The 16438-nt window shown below is 39.2% G+C and overlaps 1 protein-coding gene across 2 annotated transcripts in view; it reads left to right on the forward strand.

Moving 5' to 3' along the window:
* LOC139957315 (pumilio homolog 3-like) overlaps window positions 1-16438 on the forward strand; it is a 32086-nt gene that overhangs the window by 12635 nt on the left and 3013 nt on the right. For both annotated transcript variants that reach the window (XR_011789471.1, XM_071955274.1), the window contains exons 8-16: window positions 4086-4189; window positions 4704-4779; window positions 6149-6247; window positions 7153-7287; window positions 8484-8626; window positions 10387-10532; window positions 13306-13397; window positions 14389-14467; window positions 14756-14861. Coding sequence is in view for 1 of the 2 variants with exons in the window: in XM_071955274.1 (XP_071811375.1) it covers window positions 4086-4189; window positions 4704-4779; window positions 6149-6247; window positions 7153-7287; window positions 8484-8626; window positions 10387-10532; window positions 13306-13397; window positions 14389-14467; window positions 14756-14861 (980 nt within the window). In the remaining variant the exon portion in view is untranslated. The remainder of the gene's footprint in view (window positions 1-4085; window positions 4190-4703; window positions 4780-6148; window positions 6248-7152; window positions 7288-8483; window positions 8627-10386; window positions 10533-13305; window positions 13398-14388; window positions 14468-14755; window positions 14862-16438) is intronic.

Here is a 16438-nt window from a genome sequence, read left to right on the forward strand (position 1 = left end):
GTATCCCACCCACCCACCTATTAAAGTATTTCACCCACTCATGCACTCAAGTACTTTACCTACTAAAGTAGCCCACCCACTCATCCTCTAAAGCACTTCACCCTCTCACTTATTTATATGCAGCACCCACTCACTTAAGTACCTCACTTACTCATCAACTAAGGTACCTCGCCAACTCACCTACTAAAGTACTTCGCTTTGTATCATAGCCAGTGTTCCACTTCTGGTCCAGCGGGCGGGGTACTCCTTGATCACCAGGGTTATGAGCAGATAGTTTCAAATGAACATTTCGTACAGTTTTCACTTCCGGCATATTCAAGTATAGGTTGTGGTCAGGGTTTATTGAAGGTGTACAGTCATTGTCTGTAACATTGACTAACTTTCATTTTTAATCTACATCATTATAAATAATAGAACATTGCGTAGAAGGTGGCAAATTTTATTTCAGTATATTTCTACAGCGATGGCAATACTCGTTTTAGTAAATAGTGTGCAAATGTTCTTCTACTATGTATCTGCAGTATCTGCAGTATCTGACTACTGTCAGCCTCATAGAGATGAGAACTGAAGGCACTGAGTTGATTGATTCATTAACAGTTCACAAATATACTTCTGCAGTATCTGACTACTGACAGCCTCATAGAGATGAGAACTGAAGGCACTGAGTTGATTGATTCATTAACAGTTCACAAATATACTTCTGCAGTATCTGACTACTGACAGCCTCATAGAGATGAGAACTGAAGGCACTGAGTTGATTGATTCATTTACAGTTCACAAATATACTTCTGCAGTATCTGACTACTGTCAGCCTCATAGAGATGAGAAATGAAGGCATTGAGTTGATTGATTCATTTACAGTTCACAAATATACTTCTGCAGTATCTGACTACTGACAGCCTCATAGAGATGAGAACTGAAGGCACTGAGTTGATTGATTTATTAACAGTTCACAAATATACTTCTGCAGTATCTGACTACTGACAGCCTCATAGAGATGAGAACTAAAGGCACTGAGTTGATTGATTCATTTACAGTTCACAAATATACTTCTGCAGTATCTGACTACTGACAGCCTCATAGAGATGAGAACTGAAGGCACTGAGTTGATTGATTCATTTACAGTTCACAAATATACTTCTGCAGTATCTGACTACTGACAGCCTCATAGAGATGAGAACTGAAGGCACTGAGTTGATTGATTCATTTACAGTTCACAAATATACTTCTGCAGTATCTGACTACTGTCAGCCTCATAGAGATGAGAACTGAAGGCACTGAGTTGATTGATTCATTTACAGTTCACAAATATACTTCTGCAGTATCTGACTACTGTCAGCCTCATAGAGATGAGAACTGAAGGCACTGAGTTGATTGATTCATTTACAGTTCACAAATATACTTCTGCAGTATCTGACTACTGACAGCCTCATAGAGATGAGAACTGAAGGCACTGAGTTGATTGATTCATTTACAGTTCACAAATATACTTCTGCAGTATCTGACTACTGACAGCCTCATAGAGATGAGAACTGAAGGCACTGAGTTGATTGATTCATTTACAGTTCACAAATATACTTCTGCAGTATCTGACTACTGACAGCCTCATAGAGATGAGAACTGAAGGCACTGAGTTGATTGATTCATTTACAGTTCACAAATATACTTCTGCAGTATCTGACTACTGACAGCCTCATAGAGATGAGAACTGAAGGCACTGAGTTGATTGATTCATTAACAGTTCACAAATATACTTCTGCAGTATCTGACTACTGACAGCCTCATAGAGATGAGAACTGAAGGCACTGAGTTGATTGATTCATTTACAGTTCACAAATATACTTCTGCAGTATCTGACTACTGACAGCCTCATAGAGATGAGAACTGAAGGCACTGAGTTGATTGATTCATTTACAGTTCACAAATATACTTCTGCAGTATCTGACTACTGACAGCCTCATAGAGATGAGAACTAAAGGCACTGAGTTGATTGATTCATTAACAGTTCACAAATATACTTCTGCAGTATCTGACTACTGACAGCCTCATAGAGATGAGAACTGAAGGCACTGAGTTGATTGATTCATTTACAGTTCACACATATACTTCTGCAGTATCTGACTGACAGCCTCATAGAGATGAGAACTGAAGGCACTGAGTTGATTGATTCATTTACAGTTCACAAATATACTTCTGCAGTATCTCACTGACAGCCTCATAGAGATGAGAACTGAAGGCACTGAGTTGATTGATTCATTTACAGTTCACAAATATACTTCTGCAGTATCTGACTACTGTCAGCCTCATAGAGATGAGAACTGAAGGCACTGAGTTGATTGATTCATTAACAGTTCACAAATATACTTCTGCAGTATCTGACTACTGACAGCCTCATAGAGATGAGAACTGAAGGCACTGAGTTGATTGATTCATTTACAGTTCACAAATATACTTCTGCAGTATCTCACTGACAGCCTCATAGAGATGAGAACTGAAGGCACTGAGTTGATTGATTCATTTACAGTTCACAAATATACTTCTGCAGTATCTGACTACTGACAGCCTCATAGAGATGAGAACTGAAGGCACTGAGTTGATTGATTCATTAACAGTTCACAAATATACTTCTGCAGTATCTGACTACTGACAGTTCGTCAGTGCTTGTATAGTTCAATGTAATTCTGACTACTTAGAATCTTACACAGTTTTGCAATTCCCAGCATGGATGTGTACACTGTTTCAACTACTATCAAAATGTTATGAAGTCCCAGCACAAACTTATAATGGGCAACCACAAAAAGACCATGTTTCTGTAATGAATATAAAGAACATAAAGATTTATATTTTTAAAGGTTCTAAACTGTTATGTCATCAAATATCACAAAGTAATTTTGAATTCTACTGGTTGTTAATGTCTTATTGCCTTACAGTTAACTACTATTGCATTAATGCCATAGTTTATGTACTGATCAGTATGCTATATGTTCCAGTCTGTCTCTATCTTTCAGTATGCTATATGTTCCAGTCTATCTCTATCTTTTAGTATGCTATATGTTCCAGTCTATCTCTATATTTCAGTATGCTATGTGTTCCAGTCTGTCTCTATCTTTCAGTATGCTATATGTTCCAGTCTGTCTCTATCTTTCAGTATGCTATATGTTCCAGTCTGTCTCTGTCTTTCAGTATGCTATATGTTCCAGTCTGTCTCTATCTTTCAGTATGCTATATGTTCCAGTCTATCTCTATATTTCAGTATGCTATATGTTCCAGTCTGTCTCTATCATTCCGTATGCTATATGTTCCAGTCTATCTCTATTTTTCAGTATGCTATATGTTCCAGTCTCTATCTTTCAGTATGCTATATGTTCCAGTCTGTCTCTATCATTCCGTATGCTATATGTTCCAGTCTATCTCTATATTTCCGTATGCTATGTGTTCCAGTCTATCTCTATCTTTCAGTATGCTATATTTTCCAGTCTGTCTCTATCTTTCAGTATGCTATATGTTCCAGTCTATCTCTATATTTCCGTATGCTATGTGTTCCAGTCTGTCTCTATCTTTCAGTAGCTATATTTTCCAGTCTGTCTCTATCTTTCAGTATGCTTTATGTTCCAGTCTGTCTCTATCTTCCAGTATGCATATTCCAGGCTATCTCCATCTTTCAGTATGCTATATGTTCCAGTCTATCTCTATCTTTCAGTATGCTATATGTTCCAGTCTATCTCTATCTTTCAGTGTGCTATATGTTCCAGTCTATCTCTATATTTCAGTATGCTATATGTTCCAGTCTGTCTCTATATTTCAGTGTGCTATATGTTCCAGTCTGTCTCTATCTTTCCGTATGCTATATGTTCCAGTCTATCTCTATTTTTCAGTATGCTATATGTTCCAGTCTCTATCTTTCAGTATGCTTTATGTTCCAGTCTGTCTCTATCTTTCAGTATGCTTTATGTTCCAGTCTGTCCCTCTGTTTTCCAGGCTTGTCTTTATCATACATTATATTTGCAGTAGAGTCTCTACATTCCATATTGTCTTTTGTTAATTCAATATTTATTTTGTTCATGTATTTTTTCTCTCTTTACCAGGAGGCTGGAGTTCAGACTTTAGGAGCAATCTTAGAAAAGAATCCAGAAATGAAGCCGGAGATCATAGAGCATATGTTGAAACTTCTTACACCTCTCATTGACAAGTGAGTCTATGTAGCTTTGATGAGGATAAACATGGATGTAATATTAGTTCATGGAATATTGAATCATATCATATCTTACAAAGTACTCTAGTAAGTTACTGGTAACCTGTTTGATTTTGAATTCCAGTAATGTATTTATTTCAGGGAAGCCTTTACTTCCCAATCTGCCATTCACTGAGACTAGTCATTAGCTATGGGTCATGTCTGTAATAGTGGTAGCATAAATCATATAAAAAAATGGAACTGATTAAGTCTGTGATGAAACATTCCTCTCATTTGTTGGTTTGTGTGAATAATTCATAAGGCTGAAATGGCTGAATCAAACTATTGTTTGGAAGAATATCAGATTAGACTCAGAGTAATACACACATTATGTAAAGATTTTACTCAATCTTATTGGAATAATGACCGCTTCTTGGCCTTCTAAGATACACAAATACAATGAGAGTGGTTGACTTTTCAACAATGGTCTATTGTTTAAAGTGACTTACTCTGTTACACTCTTTTATTTCAGGTCTGTGGTTAAACATTCCATTGTTCACAAGGCTTTGTTGGATTTTATGCTGTATGCGAACAATGCCAAGAGAGCTGTGAGTTCAGTCATCTGCTTGCTCAATATATGGTCACATTTGTCACACATTCATTATATATGTTTCAACGAAATGATTATTGGTATAATTTAGAGGACCTGAAGAAACTAGTAGCCAAGATTCCCATATCTGGCAGCGTCTATATCCAGCCATGTGTTCACTCCCATCTGATGTTTTCCCCATCCGTATGTTTATTAATTTCATTCCCACTCCTATGTTCATTAACCTGTAAATATGTTTATTTTTCTGTTTGTGATACTTTTGTCCACTTAATTGTAAGAAGGTCTTGCTGAGAGCGAAGCATCATATCCTCTTCATTTCAAGTTTTTCGAGGTATAAAGTAAACATTAGTTACAGTTAGTTCAGTCTTGCTTATCTCTATCCTGATTTATTCTTAGAATCTATTACTGAAAAAGGCTAATATAAAGGAATCCTCCTCCTTAACTAGAATATGCCAGAGAACTAGACATACATTCCAATTAGTGTAAGTGTCATGGGGCCACCATTGTTTGATGTAAGTGTTATGGGGCCATCATTGTTTGTTGTAAGTGTTATGGGGCCACCATTGTTTGGTGTTAGTGTTATGGGGCCACCATTGTTTGTTGTAAGTGTTATGGGGCCACCATTGTTTGTTGTTAGTGTTATGGGGCCACCATTGTTTGTTGTAAGTGTTATTGGGGCCACCATTGTTTGTTGTAAGTGTTATGGGGCCACCATTGTTTGGTGTAAGTGTTATGAGGCCACCATTGTTTGGTGTAAGTGTTATGGGGCCATGAATGTTTGTTGTAAGTGTTATGGAGCCACCATTGTTTGGTGTAAGTTTTATGGGGCCACCATTGTTTGGTGTAAGTGTTATGAGGCCACCATTGTTTGGTGTAAGTGTTATGGGGCCACCATTGTTTGGTGTAAGTGTTATGAGGCCACCATTGTTTGGTGTAAGTGTTATGGGGCCATGAATGTTTGTTGTAAGTGTTATGGGGCCACCATTGTTTGTTGTAAGTGTTATGGGGCCACCATTGTTTGGTGTAAGTGTTATGAGGCCACCATTGTTTGGTGTAAGTGTTATGGGGCCATGAATGTTTGTTTTAAGTGTAATGGGACCACCATTGTTTGTTGTAAGTGTTATGGGGCCACCATTGTTTGGTGTAAGTGTTATGAGGCCACCATTGTTTGGTGTAAGTGTTATGGGGCCATGAATGTTTGTTGTACTGTAAGTGTAATGGGGCCACCATTGTTTGGTGTAAGTGCTATGGGGCCACCATTGTTTGGTGTAAGTGTTATGAGGCCACCATTGTTTGGTGTAAGTGTTATGGGGCCACCATTGTTGTAATAGAATGCTGATCTGTTTTGTCAACTGCTTTGATTCTAGGAGTTGATTGAAGGTCTACGAGATGTTGTTGTGCGAATTCTTCACACTCAAGATGGAGCTAAGGCAGCCATGTACTCCTTGTGGTTTGGTACTGCAAAGGTAAGTAAATTAATATAAAATACTGAAGGTATTCCAAGGCTTTAAGATTAAACATTGATTCAAAGATTCAACATTGATTCATTTCATAATATATATTGAAAATGTTTCAATGCTTTGGTAAAGAATAAACATTGAATTCATACTATATCTTGAAAGTATTCTACAACTACCATGTTGGTTTTCAATAAATCTGTTTTTGTAGCTCTTCCTGTATTCCGAACACATTCTTTTAGACAGTTTTATTAATTGACAGAAGTTGAAGTTAATAGCTACTTACATATACTGTAGCTTGCTTTCAGTTATTAATGTCATCCAGTGATGCCTGACAATGATTATTCAGTCATCATTAATTCAAATTATTGTCAATTATTAGTCTTCACTGCTTGTACTTTCAACATATCAACAGAAAAAAAAGTTAAATGCACTATTTGAATGAGTTGTATGTGGTTATGACAAGGCTGTAGTGTTAGAAAGTTAAATGCACTATTTTAATGAGTTGTATGTGGTTATGACAAGGCTGTAGTGTTAGAAAACTGTGCAGTATTGGAAGAGAATAATAAAGATATAAAACTTTACTTGTAATGCTTTGCTAAAATGAATCTCTCAATAATCTTGGGAAAGCTAATCGCTCGTGACTGAAATTTCAAATCTGATGACAATAAAATGAACAACTTTAGTTCCAAGGATGGTAGTTTGGGGGGGAAGAACCCGATTGTTGGACACCTTCAGTAGTTTGATAAATCCTCCTAAATTTACTCATCACAACCCTGTGTGTTACTTGGCTTGAAGTCTGTTGTCTATTTGCAGCAGTAAATTTTCTTTAATTAAATTGAATTTTAACTCTTCCCCCCCCCCCCTCCTGCCTCCCTCTCCGATCTTGATCTCCCTCTTTGATTTTCTTTCAGGACCGTAAAATAATCATCAAGTCTTTTAAGACATTTCTCAGTAAGATATGTATGGAGGAGTTTGGTCATCGTGTCCTCTTTGCTCTGTTTGACTGCGTGGACGACACAAAACTGGTGGAAAAAGCTATCATCAATGTGAGTACATAATACACAACTAAAGCAGTTACGTACTGTGTAAACTGTGATTGCATCATACACAATGTTTGCTTTTTTTAAATGCTGCAATAGTGTGATGCAACTTCAAGGGTCTCCCCCCACCACCGCTCAACCCCCCCCCCCCACCACTGCTCTCACTCTCAGCCAACTAGAGTGCTGCAACTTCAAGGGACTCCCCACACATCTCTCACTCTCAGCCAACAACAGTGTGCTGCAACTTCAGGGGACTCCCCTCACTGTTATCACTCTCAACCAATAACAGTATGCTGCAACTTCAACTTAAAGGGACTCTCCCCCCCCCCCCCCTCACAACTTTCACTCTCAGCCAACAACAGTGTGCTGCAACTTCAGGGGATTCCTCCCATCGCTTTCACTCTCAGCCAACAACAGTGTGCATTCATAATTAACAGTGTGCATTCATAATTATAAAATAAATTTCCCCTTCTGTTGGTTACAAGGCCAGTCAATGAAGTCAGTCTCAAAACAGGTACTTGATCTTGAAAGGGCTGTACACTCTCTCACTGTGAATGCTGAACACCCCTACACACATAGTACCATAGTTGATAATGTGTTAACACACATAGTACCATAGCTCATAATGTGTTCCTGTAATCAGTATAGTTCAGCTATGATGTACTCATGACCAGAGCAAGTCTCCCATTGAGTGTAGAGAAGAGCTCACTCTATATACCTACCATTGACTGACTGTTGACTCACCATGCAAACTAAGATCTGTTCTAAGAGGAAGTTATTTCAAAAACTTAAAATGAAAGCTAATATATTCATACATTGCACTTTATATGTTGTTGCCAAGTTCCCATACTTGAGGTAGTTAACTATTAAGTTTCCCTTTCACTCTTTGTACATATGTATGCCTGATTTATTAGAGGTGAAAATAAAAGGTGAACTTCTCAGTACAAGACGGTATAAATAGTAAGTTCAAGTGGATTTCACAGAATAGATAAGTAAAGGGAGGTGATATTGACAATGATTTTAAATATGAAAGTTTGGGGAGGTTCCAGAATGTCATCTGGATTGGGTTTTGACAAAGTATTTCAAAGATGGAATTGTAAAGAACAGGATAAATTCAACCAATATTAAGCTTAACAATTTTTGTGATTTTTGGGTAGAGTATTTTCATTTTGCTGTAACATTTTTGTCCATGTGTTTTGTAGGAAATAATGAGTAATTGCAAAGAGATTGCAGAAGACCCTCACGGCAAGAAGGTGATACTCTATATGCTGGCTCCAAGAGACCCTGGTCACTTCCACCCAGATATAGTCAAACTACTGGAGAGAGGGGATGGTAACCCAGTCAGGTTAGCAACTCATTAATTCATTAAATGAATGTCTTGAGGGCCAGGTGGTGAGGGAGGGGCAGTAAACCTACTGGAGAGATGGGATAATACTTCAGTCAGTTTAGGAACTCATTAATTCATTGATTAAATCAATGTTGATTATGTCTTGAGGGCCAGGTTGTGGGGGAGGGGCAGTAAACCTACTGGAGAGAGGGGATAGTACTTCAGTCAGTTTAGGAACTCATTAATTCATTGATTAAATCAATGTTGATTATGTCTTGAGGGCCAGGTGGTGGGGGAGGGGCAGTAAACCTACTGGAGAGAGGGGATAGTACTTCAGTCAGTTTAGGAACTCATTAATTCATTGATTAAATCAATGTTGATTATGTCTTGAGGGCCAGGTTGTGGGGGAGGGGCAGTAAACCTACTGGAGAGAGTGGATAGTACTTCAGTCAGGTTAGGAACTCATTAATTCATTGATTAAATCAATGTTGATTATGTCTTGAGGGCCAGGTGGTGTGGGAGGGGGGTTGTAGGGGTATGATAATTAACCAGTCAGGTAATGAAGTTACCTTCAGTGTTTATAAGAGCTAATAAACCAGTATATTACTGTTATTTTCAAGCTATCAGTAATCCTCCCTGTGGTTATTCATTTGTTTGACTTGCTACAAGCATATTTCTGTTGATGTCAGTGTCATGAGCTGAGTGTATTTCTCAGGGTTCAAAGCTAACATTCATATTGTAACGCCACCAACGTCTGGTAGTGTAAAACCTGTCTCGAAACCAACTGGAGGAGGGTAGGGGAGGTAGATGGGGGACGGGTACAGATTAACTCTAAATCAGGAGGCAGACACCAGAGTTGTAAGATTAATAAAAGTATAATTTCTCATCTCGTTCTACATCTACAGCGTATAATACACAATATTAACATTTGCCCAATATAACGTACTGGGGTCGGGCACAACCCAAGGATACGCAGGCATAACACTGGGGCTGCGCAAGGGTCGGGCAGTCTAGACGTCGGCAATCCACCGGTGTCGGGCAGCACAGGCTTCGGGCATTCCACTGGACTCGGGCAGCGCAGGTGTCAGGCAATCCGCTGGACTCGAGCAGCGCAGGGGTCGGGCATTCCGCTTGACTCGGGCAGCGCAGGGGTCGGGCAATCCGCTGGACTCGGGCAGCGCAGGTGTCGGGCAATCCGCTGGACTCGGGCAGCGCAGGTGCCGGGCACTCTAAAATGCTTAGACACATTTGTTTGGACTTAGCAAATATCAAAGGCTTTACCACGAGCCGCCGGAAGGAAAGTTCCTCGTCTTGCACTCGACCAACTCTCCGACCCTCTGACTCACTCATTTACGAAAGAACCCTGCATTAAATACCCCGTAAATAACCCCCGTTTACACACGTCCGTACATAAACTGTAAAAAAGGCTTAGACCAATCAGGGACTACCTGTAAATATAACTATGGTGAGTTGCGACCAATGGGATCGCCTCACACACCCACCGCCGTGCCTGCCTATGCCAGTCACGGGAATACAATGATATAGCAAAATTACATAATCAGTTCCTGTTCCGGATAAACATCTCTCGTTACCTCCGCGGAGCGCAACAGATGTAACCCCTGAGGGAACGAAACATATCTCACCAAGGAAAAGTCGTAGCTTTCCGCTACAATATTATCAGTCTTTGCATATTTTAAGTAACCTCACAGTCATCATTCTTTGCTATTTTCTCGCAGTGAAGATGAAAATGTTTTTTTTTTTCTTGTCTGTGTGATTAGCAAGAAGGATAAGGAGACGAGGCAGAGAGAGATACGAGATGCTGCTTCTAAGCCTCTGATGGAGATGGTGGTGGAAAATCTGGGAGAACTGCTGTTTGATAAATCCCATAGTCAGCTGGTGCTATCAATCCTCCAGCATGCTACTGGTAGGCTACTCTATATAACATTACTGTCAGGTAACAATCAATCAGGAGGGACAAGGTGACCCTTGGCACCATGTAACACACAGAAACACACAGATAAATCCCATAGTCAGCTGGTGCTATCAATCCCTCAGCATGCTACTGGTAGGCTACTCTATATAACATTACTGTCAAGTAACAATCAATCAGGAGGGACAAGGTGACCATGGCACCATGTAACACACAGAAACACACAGATAAATCCCATAGTTAGCTGGTGCTCTCAATCCTCCAGCATGCTACTGGTAGGCTACTCTATATAATATTACTGTCAGGTAACAATCAATCAGGAGGGACAAGGTGTCCCATGGCACCATGTAACACACAGAAACACACAGATAAATCCCATAGTCAGCTGGTGCTATCAATCCTCCAGCATGCTACTGGTAGGCTACTCTATATAATATTACTGTCAGGTAACAATCAATCAGGAGGGACAAGGTGTCCCATGGCACCATGTAACACACAGAAACACACAGATAAATCCCATAGTCAGCTGGTGCTATCAATCCTCCAGCATGCTACTGGTAGGCTACTCTATATAACATTACTGTCAGGTAACAATCAATCAGGAGGGACAAGGTGACCCATGGCACCATGTAACACACAGAAACACACAGATAAATCCCATAGTTAGCTGGTGCTATCAATCCTCCAGCATGCTACTGGTAGGCTACTCTATATAACATTACTGTCAGGTAACAATCAATCAGGAGGGACAAGGTGACCCTTGGCACCATGTAACACACAGAAACACACAGATAAATCCCATAGTCAGCTGGTGCTATCAATCCTCCAGCATGCTACTGGTAGGCTACTCTATATAACATTACTGTCAGGTAACAATCAATCAGGAGGGACAAGGTGTCCCATGGCACCATGTAACACACAGAAACACACAGATAAATCCCATAGTCAGCTGGTGCTATCAATCCTCCAGCATGCTACTGGTAGGCTACTCTATATAACATTACTGTCAGGTAACAATCAATCAGGAGGGACAAGGTGTCCCATGGCACCATATAACACACAGAAACACAGAGATAAATCCCATAGTCAGCTGGTGCTCTCAATCCTCCAGCATGCTACTGGTAGGCTACTCTATATAACATTACTGTCAGGTAACAATCAATCAGGAAGGACAAGGTGACCCTTGGCACCATGTAACACACAGAAACACACAGATAAATCCCATAGTCAGCTGGTGCTATCAATCCTCCAGCATGCTACTGGTAGGCTACTCTATATAATATTACTGTCAGGTAACAATCAATCAGGAGGGACAAGGTGACCCATGGCACCATGTAACACACAGAAACACACAGATAAATCCCATAGTCAGCTGGTGCTATCAATCCTCCAGCATGCTACTGGTAGGCTACTCTATATAACATTACTGTCAGGTAACAATCAATCAGGAGGGACAAGGTGACCCATGGCACCATGTAACACACAGAAACACACAGATAAATCCCATAGTCAGCTGGTGCTATCAATCCTCCAGCATGCTACTGGTAGGCTACTCTATATAACATTACTGTCAGGTAACAATCAATCAGGAGGGACAAGGTGACCCATGGCACCATGTAACACACAGAAACACACAGATAAATCCCATAGTCAGCTGGTGCTATCAATCCTCCAGCATGCTACTGGTAGGCTACTCTATATAATATTACTGTCAGGTAACAATCAATCAGGAGGGACAAGGTGTCCCATGGCACCATGTAACACACAGAAACACACAGATAAATCCCATAGTCAGCTGGTGCTATCAATCCTCCAGCATGCTACTGGTAGGCTACTCTATATAACATTACTGTCAGGTAACAATCAATCAGGAGGGACAAGGTGACCCATGGCACCATGTAACACACAGAAACACACAGATAAGTCTTATCCTATGATTTAAAGTACTTTGCTAAAACATTTGTGACAAGCTTCAAATGTAATACTTTAGGGTGAATATAACCTGTCCCTAACTCCTTGCTGTGAATCCGGTGACAAATGTTAGGGATTTGAATTACATGTGAACTTGTGTTTACTTCTGTTAAAAACCATCAATTAGATTTTCAATCAAATATACAAAAACAAATAAGATGATGATATTACAGATAGGATGTAGAATGAACGACAACTTCAATATGTTGTTTGCAATATGTTCTCGAGATTATAGTGCATTGAAGTATCACATTTCAAGGAGTGTTAATGAGGTCTGGATTATGCATTGTTCATGAATCATTTGGTGAATGTGAGGGCGCTCTGTATTGGATTCATGATATCTTCAATTATATTGAGGATTCTTTACTGATGATATCAGTTTCAATTCTTTGGTCTGATTTATCAGCATACCATCACATTGTCAGTAGTATGTAGTTGTTAACTGTTTTGCATTAAAAAGGGTTAGAGAATTTGATCATGTGTAGTGGTGAGCCTCTCTTCCCAACATCTGGAGTAATTTGACCCTTTAATATTACCAATGAAAATAAATAAATGATTATTAATTGTATACTTGACAACAATGTTTGGCACTAAATTTTTTGCAAGCTCTAAGAAAAGCAGGTAATTTGAGAATAGGATTTAATTGCAGTCTTCCTGAAGTAGCTTGATTGTACAAACCTGTTTAGATGAAGCATGATATGTTGTATGAATTAAATTCTAGTGGGAATGTAATTTTTCATAGCCAGTATTGTTTTATTTTGATTTCTATTTTTATTTCGACATCTTCATTTCGTAGGTGATAAAACTGAAGCATATGAAGCCATTGCATCCTTTGCTGCTGAAGAGTTTTGTCCAGTCTTCACTGATTCCAGAGAATCTGCTGTTGAAGTAAGTAATAACAGATAAACAGAGAATAACTTGCACCATGAACATTCTTTGAGTGGTGTGTGCGCATTATAAGTCTTATTATTATTATTAATAACAGAGTAAGGAATCTTATAATGACACTAATCAACTGTGAGTAAGCATAAACACAACAATGTCAAGCCTTCTTCAGGTGGTAGTGTGTGTTGTGTGAAATGATTGATAAATCTGATTGGTAAATCTGGTCACAATGCTCCCATATGTCTTGTTCTGTAATGGTTGATGTTCAATGGGGGTGGGGGGGGGTGAAAGAGGACACTGTATGGGGCCTGCTGTTAATCTAGTTACAATTCATCTGTTTGTTTTGTTGTGTAACTGCCATATGATGGAGGGTCCTATATGGGGCCTGCTGTACATCGAGTCACAACACTGGTAGTTGTTGGAACACCTTGTGAGGGGTTTAGTCGATAGTAAAAGCCATAGAGGCTAGTTTGGTATGTTAATGGCTTGAGTGTCGTTCTGTATGTTTCCTATATGTTCATACTAATGGCTTTGAGTGTCGTTCTGTATGTTTCCTATATGTTCATACTAATGGCTTTGAGTGTCGTTCTGTATGTTTCCTATACGTTCATACTAATGGCTCTGAGTGTCGTTCTGTATGTTTCCTATATGTTCATACTAATGGCTTTGAGTGTCGTTCTGTATGTTTCCTATACGTTCATACTAATGGCTTTGAGTGTCGTTCTGTATGTTTCCTATACGTTCATACTAATGGCTTTGAGTGTCGTTCTGTATGTTTCCTATATGTTCATACTAATGGCTTTGAGTGTCGTTCTGTATGTTTCCTATATGTTCATACTAATGGCTTTGAGTGTCGTTCTGTATGTTTCCTATATGTTCATACTAATGGCTTTGAGTGTCGTTCTGTATGTTTCCTATATGTTCATACTAATGGCTCTGAGTGTCGTTCTGTATGTTTCCATAATGTTAAAGCTATGTTATCTTTCTCTTCCAGATGCACATTGTTGAACATCCTTCCGGACACTTGCTCCTCAAACGATTAATTCAACATGAAAAATCTCTAGACGCACAAGGTACAGTAGTACCATTATTCTTGAGTTTTGTTCAACATCCATGATATGTTATATAGAGTCAGTTCTTACTATACAATACATCTGTTAAAAAAGAACACTTGTCCAAGGTTGCTTTCTGAGTGACTGTTTTGCCATCCATTTTAAGTCAACTATGATGAGAGATCATAATATGTTATCAGGAATAGGCAATAGATAACAACGTTACTAAATATCTTGTAGCTAGCAGGAAGCTGAATCAAGGAACATTTGTATTGATATACATGTAACATTATTCTTATCTCTCTCCAGCCTTTACAGATTTGCACAGATTTTCAGATGTTCTTGTGGAAAAAGTCCCAGCTGCTAATCTGCAAAGTTGGACAAAGGTTAACAGAGGAAATTTGGTGTTACTGAGGTGAGGGAAGTTTTAAGTACCTAAAAAGTGGCATCAAATATAATCACACAATATTGACTACAATTTAAAATTTATATACATTTGACAAGATAAATATAATTATAAGATGCAGCCTATGTCTGTGAACTGAGGTAATATTCATTAATAAACATCAGTCCTCATAATCAGCTGAGAGTCTAGATATCTCCAGCTACTCCACAGGCTGTTAGTAGCAGTGCTATACCAGGCTGGACTTCAGAGGCATAGACCAATGTATTTAAATGACCCACTCTGCACCTATAGGAGCCGATAGGATCATTGATAGAACACTTACTAGTTATTCTGTTTCTGGTTGTTGTCAGTTTGGTGTTTATGGTGTATTCATTTGCATAAAATAATGTACCACAATTAGGAATAATAAATTTAACATAACAATTACTCGAAAGATCATAAGCACTCACAGTTTAATCACAATGTACCATGTACATGACTATAGGACAATGTACTGCCAGTCTGTGTCTTGTATAATGTACTGCCAGTCTGTGACTACATGACTATAGGACAATGTACTGCCAGTCTGTACATGACTATAGTACAATGCACTGTCAGTCTGTGTCTGTACATGACTATGGTACAATATACTGCCAGTCCGTGTCTTTATATGACTATAGTACAATGTACTGCCAGTCTGTGTCTGTTCATGACTATAGTACAATGTATTGCCAGTATGTGTCTGTACATGACTATATTACAATGTACTGCCAGTCTGTGTCTGTACATGACTATAGGACAATGTACTGCCAGTCTGTGTCTGTACATGACTATAGGACAATGTACTGCCAGTCTGTGACTATATGGCTATGGTACAATGTACTGCCAGCCTGTGTCTGTACATGGCTATAGTACAATGTACTGCCAGTCTGTGACTATATGGCTATAGTACAATGTACTGCCAGCCTGTGTCTGTACATGGCTATAGTACAATGTACTGCCAGTCTGTGTCTCTACATGACTATAGTACAATGTACTGCCAGTCTGTGACTACATGACTATAGTACAATGTACTGCCAGTCTGTGTCTCTACATGACTATAGTACAATGTACTGCCAGTCTGTGACTATATGGCTATAGTACAATGTACTGCCAGCCTGTGTCTGTACATGGCTATAGTACAATGTACTGCCAGTCTGTGTCTCTACATGACTATAGTACAATGTACTGCCAGTCTGTATCTGTACATGACTATAGTACAATGTACTGCCAGTCTGTACATGACTATAGGACAATGTACTGCCAGTCTGTGTCTGTACATGGCTATAGTACAATGTACTGCCAGTCTGTGTCTCTACATGACTATAGTACAATGTACTGCCAGTCTGTGACTACATGACTATAGTACAATGTACTGCCAGTCTGTGTCTCTACATGACTATAGTACAATGTACTGCCAGTCTGTGACTATATGGCTATAGTACAATGTACTGCCAGCCTGTGTCTGTACATGGCTATAGTACAATGTACTGCCAGTCTGTGTCTCTACATGACTATAGTACAATGTACTGCCAGTCTGTATCTGTACATGACTATAGTACAATGTA

The sequence above is a fragment of the Apostichopus japonicus genome, chromosome 2, assembly GCF_037975245.1.
Source record: "Apostichopus japonicus isolate 1M-3 chromosome 2, ASM3797524v1, whole genome shotgun sequence".
NCBI lineage: Eukaryota > Metazoa > Echinodermata > Holothuroidea > Aspidochirotida > Stichopodidae > Apostichopus > Apostichopus japonicus.